The 12,430-nt window shown below is 41.8% G+C and overlaps 1 protein-coding gene across 1 annotated transcript in view; it reads right to left on the reverse strand.

Moving 5' to 3' along the window:
• Positions 1 to 12,430, reverse strand: part of CPO (carboxypeptidase O) — a 102,840-nt gene that overhangs the window by 33,536 nt on the left and 56,874 nt on the right. Inside the window, 1 exon segment of the mRNA XM_082396772.1 lies at positions 1,037 to 1,108. Within this exon segment, the coding sequence (XP_082252898.1) occupies positions 1,037 to 1,104 (68 nt within the window). The 5' untranslated portion in view covers positions 1,105 to 1,108.

Genomic DNA, 12,430 nt, shown 5'->3' on the forward strand with positions numbered 1-12,430 from the left:
GAAACCACACACACACACACACACACACACACAATGTTTAATATATATTATATATTCAAAGAAGTTATTCATTATGAATAGGGAAAGAACACAAAAAAGAGCAAATGACAGGGGCAACTTATAAACCAGTAAAATGAGTAATAAATAAGACAAAACACTTAACCTTATAAGAAATCAACAAAATGAAAAATAAGTCAACTGTAGGTATTTTTCACCTGTCAAATGGGCAAATGCTTAAAAAGTGCTTTCATACACTATCGTTGGAAGTATAAACTGATGCAACTTTTCCAGAGGGCAATTTGGCAATGTGTAGCAAGATTCTTGAATTTTTCTAAGCTTGTAACCCAGTGCTTCCTCTTCTTATAACTTATATTAGGGAAATAATCAAAGATTTTCAATAACAAAAAAAAAATTGTCATGTAGCTGGATCCTCATCATGGTATCATGTGTAAAAATGACAGTAGAAATCAACTCTGCTTTATAGGGAAGCAATAATGGAATATTATTAGTGGTTGCATTATGTTTTCAATAAATTATGAATGTCATGGGAAAATTTTTATAATACAACTTAACTGAAAATTTCTTGTAATAGTACTATATACATAATTAGCTAAGTAGCTATCTATTCAAAAACATTAACAGTAATTATGTCTTAGTGAAATTGTTTGGTAGTTTTAAACATTTTAAACATTTTCTCAATAATTAGAATAGTGTGATTTACCAACTGAGAAACTATGTAAATGAGGGATATAGAATTTTCATTACAATTTTCTTTTTTCAATTACAAAACATGACATATTTATTGGTATTTATCATACATTGTGCTAGGAAATCTTTTTTAGGTATCTACTCATTTATTTAAAGATTATTAGAATAATGTTCAATGATAAAACTTCAGTGACTATTATTCTTATCTCGTGGTGGTGTGTATGGGTAGGAAGAGGGGAGAATCGAGCTGCATTGATCTTGAAAAGAAGCTTTCCACTTAGACAATCTAAATCATACCAGTCAGCCCCTCCTTCAGCTTCACACTCACCTATCATATCCCAGCTCCCCAGGAACCAGCATCCCCAGGAGGTACAAGTTTCCAAGCAGAGGCTTCATTCTTCTGCAAAGAGAGCTAGAAAATCCTGTGCTTCTCTTGCAGGTCATGTGTCTCTGAGAATGCATAGACATTCTCAGAGAGGGCATAGGCTTCCACAATCAAGGTAAGATAAATCAGTTAGTGGATGTCTCAACAGAAATAATATGTGAACAGTTGCTTCATTAACTCCATCATGTCTTCAAAAAATTTTTTTAATAGTGAAAAACTATTTGATTTTTTTTCTCCTCTAAAACCAAATTAACTGAAGCTCTTGGCTCCCCCAAATCCAGAAAAAAAGTTTCTTCCCTATGTAAAATCTTCAGTTCTAGGAATCCCCATCACCTATATTCAAGAGCGGACCACTCCTGCTCTTTCCTCCACACAGGTCGCTGGGTATAACAGGGGGTGTGTCTTTTGCTCTGGTCATGGTGGGCATGGTTATTATTCAGGATCTTCACTCCCCTCTGCAATCTAAGGCTTTATTTAGGGTCAAATGTCTTCTCTTGTTCTGATGGACCACATCACCAACTTCTTAAACAAACCCAGGTCTCTCCATATCTGGGCAGTGAAAATATTTTAAATCCTTTCCCCAATCCAAGTGGATTTCCTCACACATTCCTCTCACATAAAGGACTCTGTCAGACACTGCTCCACAACCCCATGTTTTTAGACAAACCCAGGATATGCCTTGAATCTCAAACAGTGACCAGTAAAATAAAGGCTCAAGTTAAGATCGCTGTTAAAAGTCTAATTGAGCAAGGCAAACTTTAGTGCAGAGAAGTAGAGGATATAAACAAAGTTCATAGCATTTGGGGATCTATCTAAATCCTTTACCCTGTATGATCATTCATCTATTCATTCATTCTATAAAAATGTAATGAGTACTCACTATATACCAGGCAAGCACTACGACAAAAGATCAATACAAGATGAATGAGTTCCTTTATGGAATTCACAGGAGAGTTGAGAGAAGAATAAACAAGTTCACAAACAAATAATACAATTTTAAGTAAAGGGAATCAAATTAAGGAGAGATATGGGCCAAGAATATAGTGAGATAGAGAGGCCATTCCTGACTGATATAAGAAAATTTTTTTTCATAAATTTATTTATTTATTTTGGCTGCATTGGGTTTTCATTGCTGGGCATGGGCTTTCTCTAGTTGTGGCGAGTGGGGACTACTCTTCATTGCAGTGCGCAGACTTCTCATTGTGGTGGCTTCTCTTTGTTAAGGAGCACGGGGGGTCTAGGCGTGCCAGCTTCAGTAGTGGTGGCGCGTGGGCTCAGTAGTTGTGGCTTGCAGGCTCTAGAACACAGGCTCAGTAGTTGTGGCACACGGGCTTAGTTGCTCCACGGCATGTGGGATCTTCCCGGACCAGGGCTTGAACCTGTGTCCCCTGCGTTGGCAGGCGGATTCTTAACCACTGCGCCACCAGGGAAGTCCCAATGTAAGACGGTTTTTGAGTTAAGTTCTAAATGATGTGGTTCATGCAAAGGTCTATAGAAAAAGTGTTTTAGGTAAAGAGGACCACATGTGTAGGGAAGAAATGAGCTTGGTGTGACTGAGGAACTTGAAGAAAACCAGTGTTTAAGTGAAGTGGGAGCAAGGGAGAGTGATGGAAGATGAGGTCAGAGAGATAGGCAAGGGCCAGATCTTGTAGAAACCATGGGCCAGAGTATGGACTTTGCATTTTATTCTAAGAAATCACTGAACAGGTTTTATTTTGATATTTTAAAAGATTCTTCTGGCTGCTGCTTAGAGTGTAGGCAAGAGAGGGACAAGAATGAAGACAGAAAGACCAACAGGGAGGGTACCACAGCATTCCGGGGGAGAGATGATGGGACTTTGGGCTAGATGTCACGGGCTACATGGAAAGCCATGGTCACACTGGGAATTTATTTTAGAAGTAGACCTGACAAATATGCTTATGGAATCAATAGGAAGTGTGAGGGAATTAGGGAACTCAAGAACAACTCCTAGATTGGGGAGCCAAGAAATGGACTGAATAGTGATGACTTTTTATGAGATGGGGAAATCGAAGGAGGAGTGGTGGAAGGAGGAGGGGATGGAAAGTCAAGACTTCGATTCAGAGCTGATATTTTTGAAATGCTTCTTAGACATCCAAGGGATTGATAAGTGGGCAGCAGCTACTGCAGGCTGGACTTCAAAGGGAAGATGGAGTGAAGTGCATACATTTGTGACTCTTCGGGTTGTAAGAGGTGGTGTTTGAAGCCACACGGAGGAGCCCTTCTACGGTCCAAGTGTAGACTGAGAAGAGAAGAACAAAGACTGAGGCGTCAGTCAGTCTAACACTTAGAGATCTTGGTAGAAGAGAAGAATCCAGCAACGGAAGTTAAGAAAGAACAGCCAGTGAGGTAGGTAGAAAACTGAGAGACTGTTGTGTCCCAGAAGCCAAGTGAGAAAAGCATTTTAAGAAAAATGAGAGTTACCCACTGGGCCAAATGCTGCTAAGGGGTCGAGTCAGATGAGGACTGAGAACTAGCAATCTTATCCAGCAGGATAGAGGCTCATGGAGACCTTGAAAAGAGCAATTTCAGCCAGCACGTGGCATGTGATAGGGACAAAAGTCAACTGGAGTTGGTTAAAGAAGGAAAGGGAAGAGAGTGAAGGTAGGGAGTATAGAAAATTCCAACATCATGCCTCCATTGCCTAATGGAAACTTCATTGTTAATGATCTTCCTTCATCCCCTGGGGATATCATCAATTTGGAAATCTTGAATAATTTTGATGGTGTTCGGAATGAGGGGTAAAATGCAACACCCATGATATTTTTTCCCTCACCCAAATGCAGGGACAGGGCAGCCACCTGGGTAGTCCTAACTCTGAAGCAAGGGTTTTCATGGAGCTGTGAGGTCCACAGAGGGAGAGAGAAACATAGGAGATAAGAGTGTTTTCTTTCCATGCTTCTGCTAATTAGAATGGGATCCAGATGGACTCGGGGATGCATGGGTAGTTTAAATAAAAAGCAAGATTAAATAGGCTTTTCTCCTCAACAGATATGTAATCCCATGCAGTTATTCTGAAGAAAAAAAACGTAAATAAAAATAAGAAGTGCATGAAATGCACAGTCAAATAATACATACAAATTGTTAGTGGAAACCTGCAAATAATTTTAAAGAATATGTTGTGAGGGGGCTTCCCTGGTGGCACAGTGGTTGAGAGTCTGCCTGCCAATTCAGGGGACACGGGTTCGAGCCCTGGTCTGGGAAGATCCCACATGCCGTGGAGCAACTAGGCCCGTGAGCCACAACTACTGAGCCTGCGCGTCTGGAGCCTGTGCTCCGCAACAAGAGAGGCCGCGATAATGAGAGGCCCGCGCACCGCGATGAAGAGTGGCCCCCACTTGCCGCAACTAGAGAAAGCCCTCGCACAGAAACGAAGACCCAACACAGCCATAAATAAATTTTAGAAAAATAACTAAATAAATAAAAGTGAAATTCTTTAAAAAAAAAAATTAGAGAGTTACAAGGAAAGTTTATGGAGTAATTACTAAGTCCTAAGACACTGTGCTTTAATGCACAAACTTTACGTAGTAGGATCAATTATTGACCCCAATTACAGAAAAGGAAACTGTCCCAGAGGTCTTCGTTGACCATGCTATCTGAAACCTAAAATCAAAAATCAAAACGTGGGCTGAGGACCAACAGCATGAGCACTGTCTGACCCAGGCGCCGTCAGAAAGGCAGAAGCTCAGGCCCCTGCCCCACACTCTCCATTTTAACAAGACCCCCAGGTGAGTCACATTTTGTTGTCTCTGTATTTGTTTATTGTGGGTCCTATTAGCGTCTATGAGCATCTCCTTAATACCCTAGAGGAATGCCATGTTCCTCCTGCCCTTGCTCTTCTCTGCCTGGAGCACTCTTCTTTAAGAGAGCCGAATAGCCAGCTCTCTCTCCATTCATCAGGGACTTTGACCATCCCATTAGTTCCCAGTCCCTAAAACAGAGCCTGGCACATAGTAGGTATTTGGTAAATATATGGTGAATGAGTGAATTCTATTTTCATAATTACACAGTGGGGGACTTCCCTGGTGACGCAGTGGTTAAGAATCTGCCTGCCAAGGCAGGGGACACGGGTTCGAGCCCTGGTCCAGGAAGATCCCACATGCCGCAGAGCAATGAAGCCCGTGTGCCACAACTACTGAGCCCGCGTGCCTAGAGCCTGTGCTCCGCAACAAGAGAAGACACTGCAATGAGAAGCCTGCGCACCACAACGAAGAGTAGCCCCCGCTTGCTGCAGCTAGAGAAAGCCCGCGCCCAGCAACGAAGACCCAATGCAGCCAAAAATAAATAAATAAAGTAAATAAATTTATTTAAAAAAATAAAATAAAAGTTATCCACACACCACCCACCCCTAATCAAGCTCTCCCTCATTCTCTTAGCATCTAGTCTCTAAGCAAATCACTTAGTCTCTCTGGGACTTTTGTTTCCTCATCTCTAAAACAAGGATGAAAATACCTCCCTTACGGGATCACTCTGAGGGCTATATTAAACCAGAGAGCACAAGTAAATCGAGTAGCACAGGACTTCCCTAACTTGATTTCATTTCAGAATCATCTGGGGAGTTTTTCCTGGCACCTCCCTCTCCAGACCAATTATATTAGAATTTCTGATAATAGGGCCCATGTATCAGCATTTTTACATGTCCACAGGTGATTCTAAGGGGTAGTCAGGTTTGAGAACCTCTGGCACCCGTTACCTTCAATGTTGTGAATGCCAAATAAAATTTATCTTTGGTTATTATTTTTCCAATCCAGACCTTGTCAAAGAGCAAATCTCTCTGAACAGGCCATGCTGATTTCCACCATATATTATCTCAATCATGTCTTCCACTCTCAAAGCCGATTCTATCTCCATCTCCTCTAGGCTTTCTGAGGTCCTAGCTCAGAAATCATACCTTTTATCTGAAATCTTTTTTGGTTACTCCAACCCTGATCTCTTTTTTTCTCTCAAACCCAATGGCAATCTGAAGTCCCTATTATAAAATCTACCTACTTGCCCAATTCTTTCATGTGTAGTTTGCAACTGTCTTATGTATATCCAGTTGGCATATCTCCCATGCCTCCAGCCCAGTGCTGGGGACACCCTAAACTAGACACTAGAAAAGGAAAAAGTTTTTTTTCAAATGTAAAAATCAAGACTTTAATCAATATACAGTGAACACAGGTCAAAGATTTTAGTTAATAAAATTTATTTTATTTATGAGGGACCCAATAAGATGTTACAACCAGTCTAAAGAAGAATTTAAAGAACCACAGATATGTGGGCAATAAGGAATGTTGAAATGAAGTTACAGATAGATGCAAAATTAGTCACTTGCTTTCCACCGAATGCTGTTCATTTCTTTTTTATGGACAAGAATCATTTGGATTATTATTCATTTTCTACAACATACAGAGTTATAAAGCAGATCAAAGACAGTGAAAGCCAGAGACAACAAAAACAGTGCTCTAGACAGTGTCTCATTTTTCCACTGCAAATGTCTCATAACTTTTGTGGTTCATTTCATAGCTTTTCACAATTTTTCCTGATAGCACTCAGTGTTTTTTTCAGTCTGCTGAATGTTTGGACAGATAGAAGGGTTAGATGAAAACCAACGAAAAAGCCTCACTTCGTTAGGAATTTGAGTGAGATTAATTTAGCTAATGGTATCTTCAAGTAACCGCAGCCAAGGTGAAGCCCAAATCCAAGCTTTAACTGGAGTAGCCCAGACTTTTGCGATGTCTGTTCAAATTTTACTGGTAAGAGATGAAACTTCCGATGTTGCTTGGAAAGGAGTTATCATGAAGCTGGCCATCCTGGGAAAGAAGGAATAGGCACTAAGAAGCTCATTCAAGTAAGGAGCTCATTCAAGTCTGTGAAAGAGTAGGAGAATCATTAGGGAAGGAACTGTAATGTCCTAATAGACTGTTCTTTAAGTACTTGCTTATATAATACCTCATTTCAATTTCCCACCAACCCTAAAAGGTAATTACTTTTATCCCTGTTTTCCCATGAAGAAATTGAAGGTCAGAAGAGCAACAGGATTTGCCCAACTAAGGGCAGGGATTTGAACCAAACCCATCTTTGCCAAGATCCACACTCTTTCCTATAGTTTAAGGTTTCAGATTAGCTTAGTTCTTTCATTGTCACTTCCAGGAACCTCCAAAACTTTCTTTCTTCTGAAGCTGTAGTTTTACCCTGAAAGGGAAAAACTGATTATTATTCAGTGTGTTCTAGATTTATGCTAGGAGGTTCAGCAGCAACTTGAAATTTCATTTTTGGTCACCAAATTTCACTAATATTTTACAAATTGCTTTCCAAATATCTGAATGCTTCCCAGATCTACCTCTGACTTCTTCCATTTCTTTTTAAGCCGATATATTTGAAGTGCAATCACTTTCCACAGGTATTTTGCAATTGTAGGAAAAAGGTACTATCAAGTACCAAAAACTTGGAACATGCAGTTATTACCATGATGATGCTGAAGTTGGGCATTTGGATTGAAGATTTAATGTATTATAGACTTACTTCTAAGAATCTGTGACTAGCAGATCAAGTACAATGATATGGTACAGGAGTATATTCTCTCAGCCTACTTTGGAGAGCATATGTGATTGAACCCCTTCCCTGATGAATAAGTAGACTCCATTCCCAACACTACTGTTAAACTCAGGTGTTACTCTCAAATCTTTCAAGCCAAGTACCCAGGCCAGAAGAACAATTTCAATTTCTCTTCTGAACTTTGTTCATGAGTTTTCTGTAGTAATAAGTGTGCTGTCAATAATTTGGATTTAGGTTGTCTTATACTTTACATCTTCACATCACCCACACTTTCTTTCTGTACTTAGTATCTGTGCAGGGTCTCTTCATGTTGAAATGGCACAGACCACTTAGTCAGTCTCCCTACAATGTAACATCAGGTCAGGGGCAACCTGGCTGTGGTACATGGAATATTTGTGGGTTGGACCTAGAGATAATCATACTAAACTGTCAGTCAGAAAGAGAAAGACAAATACCATGTGATATCACTTATATGTAGAATCTAAAATACGACACAGATGAACACACCTATGAAACAAAAACAGACTTACAGACAGACATAGAGAACAGATTTGTGGTTGCCAAGGGGGAAGTAGGGTGGGGGAGGGAAGGACTGGGAGTTTGGGATTCGCAGATGCAAACTATCAATATTAAATATAGGATGGATAAACAACAAGGTCCTACTGCAGAGCATGGGAACTATATTCAATATCCTGTGATAAACCATAATGGAAAAGAATATGAAAAGAATATATATATGTATAACTGAGTCACTTTGCTGTACAGCAGAAACTAAATACAACATTGTAAATCAACTACACTTCAGTAAAATTTTGAAAAAGAAAAAATATATAGATTTTAACACTGACTCAGCTATCTAAAACCCATTTAGTCAACTTTATTCATTCTAAAATGTTATCAGTCTAATGTTAGTCACTGATCATTTTTGATCAATGTACTCGCATTTGGGGTGTATTTCCTTAGGGCTCCCAGGACCTACAAAGATGACTTGGGTATGGCCTCTGCTTTTGAAACCAGAATAGTGACCAAAAGCTGTGACAGTTCCAACCACATGATTGTGCAAATCTCATTTTAACTGTTTTAAAGAAAAAAGTATCTGTAAGAACTTAATGTCAATATTGTCATTTAAAAACCAAGTTCTAATGTCTGTTCTCTTCTCCCACTCACAAATCTATTTTCCAAGTAGAATCTATTTGTTATTTAAACTTTCCTCCCCTCCTTATCCTTGGTGATGGGAGTTCCCCATTGGATTGTGAGGAATGCTCTGAGAAGTAGAACTTAAAGGCCAGAAGCACTTTTGGGCCTGCCAAGGTCACATCCCAGCCCTGCCTCAACCCTAATGCTTCCCATAAACCCTCCACTCCCATGGCCTCACCCTAGACCTTTCCCATCTTGGCATGTACCACTTCTCAAATCCTATCTAACCCAGCCCTCATGGAACATTGTGTCAACAAGGCTCTTGTCAGCACCCTTAACATCTTTACCCCAGGCTACACCCACCCTGCAAACCTCTTAATCACTCTGAATCATTTATTTCATCTACCTCCTTTGCTTCTCTACCTTGGTTTCTGAGAGCTATAGGAAAAATCTCACAACTGCCATCTTGCTGATGCCTATTCAGCCAGTATATATTGAGCACCCACTATACACTAAAAACAGTAGAAGAATCTATACTAGACTCAGAAGAATACAACAGTAAATGAAGGCAGGTCTACTCCTTCTCAGAGCATAATGGCTGATGGTGTGGGGAAGTTCAACAATCACACCATCATGTGATAAGCATTATCAGGATGGAATTACGGTGTGCCATGGAGCCCACAGGAGGGCACCTAACTCAGGGACAGAGGGGGTCAGGGAAAGTTATGCCACTTCAAATTCGTGGTCTTCAACTCCAGTGGGGCCCCTGGCACCACTCAGCAATCTTCTATAGTTGTCTAGTCAAGCACAGTTCCCCTAAATGAATGGTGAAGCCTTCATGGCTCTCCTCAAGAAGCCCAGTCAACTCTTGCCCTTCTCATCTCTCAGCAGATGAGACAGCCTCTGACTGCACAGAAGAAGTCCAGTCCACACGGACAAATCCATTTCCATCTCAAAGCCTCCCCTCCTGACTCAGGAGAAACAGAAACAGTGCCCTTCTCATACCCTATTTCTCCACCATTAACCTCCAGTCTTTTGGGGACCAGAACCTGAACAAATCGGTTTATTTCCTCCCCCACTTATATCTTCTTATGTTCAAGTTCTTCCTCTTAGTTACTCAATAATAAACATATACATCTCTCTTACACACACACACACACACAAATTATAAATACACTTTAAAATAAAGCAACCTAAATACTCTTAGGCTTCATTAGAGTCCAGATTAAATCTAAATTGTACCAGGTAAAAAACCCACTAGTTACAAATGTTTTCCTACACCTTAACAAGTATCCTACCCCAGCCTCCACCCACCCCTGCCTCTAGGTATATCAGATTCCCAAAGGGGAGGGAGAGGGTCTTACACGTGTTCATGAAAAAAGTTATGTTTGTTCCTTGCTGCCACCTTGCTAGAGACCTGCTTCTCTCAAACCACCGCCAGTCACTATGTTGAGGGTCTGTCACCCACCACTGGAGAGCTCTGGGCACGGCTGCCTTGAGCTCGGCAGCCTATGAAGATTCCTGCTGAATCTGCAGTATGCCCAAATGCTGGCCTCCCTCGATCTGAGCTAGGGCTCCTTCTTGTGGTGTTGGGTCCTGCTGAGGGCTCTGCCCACCAAGGTTCTCAGTATGGATGCTAGCCCCGTCACATTTCATGGTGCCTGGGCAACTGCAGTGTGCAGAGGGGAAGGTAATGGCTCCCACCCCTCTGCCCTAATTCCTGTTAAGAAGCCCAAAAGCAAGCGTGCCCTCAACTCTCCTGATGCCTTGTACAACTCCAGGGGACTCCATGCACATTATTTCCTATGTGAAGAACATACTCAGAACAAAGGTCCTTAGAGTTCTCTCTCAGAGCAGTGCTGTCTAATATTGCAGGCTCTTCTTGCCCACTTCCAATCAAAGCCCATCTGGTAGGTATGTCTATATATGTCTGAATCCCCATTGTGGTTACAACTCAGTTTCCCAGGAGGATCCTCAGCCTCCTGTAAATCAGTGGATGTCAACAGATGCCTGGATGGGAGAAGAATGTCACAACTCAATATGATAGTTGTAGGGGAGGAAAAGTTTCCCTCCACCCTCTTAGGGTCCTTGGCTGGGTCTGAAAAGTATACCAGCAAAGACAGATTAACAGGAGAAAAGTATACAAATTTATTTAATGTAAGTTTTTGGTGACACTTGAACCTTCATAAGGAAATGAAGACCTGAAGAAATAGTTAGATCTGAGTATTTTTATGCTAGGTTTGATGAAGTGTGGGCAGTCATGTAGAAAGGTGATAGGTCAGAGAGTATGATAGGTACGTGGGTAATAAACTGGGGGAAACTTAGCAAGTACTGTTTGTTAGGATTCTTCTCAGCACCCATTTGTCTTCACAGATAAAGATGTTCCTTTCCTCTGGGTCTAGAGAGGGTACCTCTCTAGGGGTACATGAGGGTTTTATGACCTGTTTAGGGGAGAAGGTCAAACAGCTTCTGCTATTTTCTCAAACTCCTTTAGCTTAAAATATTGAATATGCCAAGGTGTCATATTTTGAAGTAGCGTGTCCTGATCCCCACCATGGTCTTATACAAATCATGGACTAGTCATGACTCTGCTACAAAAAAATAAAACATCACTCCTCAATTTTGCATCCAGCTCAATCTAGCTCCTGCCTTTTTCTCTTCTTCCCTTCACAGCCAAGCTCTTTGAAAGAATCAGCTATAATTTTTACATCCTTGTTGCACAAGCATTTTTTTTTCAATAGTGTCTTCTTTTTAAATAGAGTTATATATTCACTTGGTTTAAAATTCACAAAGTATGAAAATCTATCCCTGGCTCCCAAATATCCTTCCTTAGAAGCAACCAGTTTCCTAGGTACCCTATTAAAGATTCTTTATTAAACACAAACAAAAACATATCTATTTCCACCTTTTAAAAAATGGTAATTGCGGGGGCAGACCTTCAAGATGGCAGAAGAATAAGATGTGGAGATCATCTTCCTCCCCACAAATACATGAGAAATACACCTACATGTGGAACAACTCCTACAGAACACTTACTGAACGCTGGCAGAAGACCTCAGACTTCCCAAAAGGCAAGAAACTCCCCACGTACCTGGGTAGGGTAAAAGAAAAAAGAAAAAACAGAGACAAAGAATAGGGACAGGGCCTGCACCAGTGGGAGGGAGCTGTGAAGGAGAAAAGGTTTCCACACACTAGGAAGGCCTTTCACGGGTGGAGACTGCGGGTGGCGGAGGGGGGAAGCTTCGGAGCCATGGAGGAGAGCGCAGCCACAGGCGTGCGGAGGGCAAAGCGGAGAGATTCCCGCACAGAGGATCGGTGCCGACCAGCACTCACCAGCCCGAGAGGCTTGTCTGCTCACCCGCCGGGGCGGGCGGGGGCTGGGAGCTGAGGCTTGGGCTTCGGAGGTCGGATCCCAGGGAGAGGACTGGGGTTGGCTGCGTGAACACAGCCTGAAGGGGGTTAGTGCACCACAGCTAGCCGGGAGGCAGTCAGGGAAAAAGTCTGGAACTGCCTAAGAGGCAAGAGACCATTGTTTCGGGGTGCTCGAGGAGAGGGGATTCAGAGCACCGCCTAAACGCGCTCCAGAGACGGGCACGAGCTGCGGCTATCAGCGCAGACCCCAGAGACAGGCATGAGACACTAAGG

Source organism: Balaenoptera borealis, assembly GCF_965194805.1.
Source record: "Balaenoptera borealis genome assembly, chromosome: 6".
Lineage (NCBI taxonomy): Eukaryota > Metazoa > Chordata > Mammalia > Artiodactyla > Balaenopteridae > Balaenoptera > Balaenoptera borealis.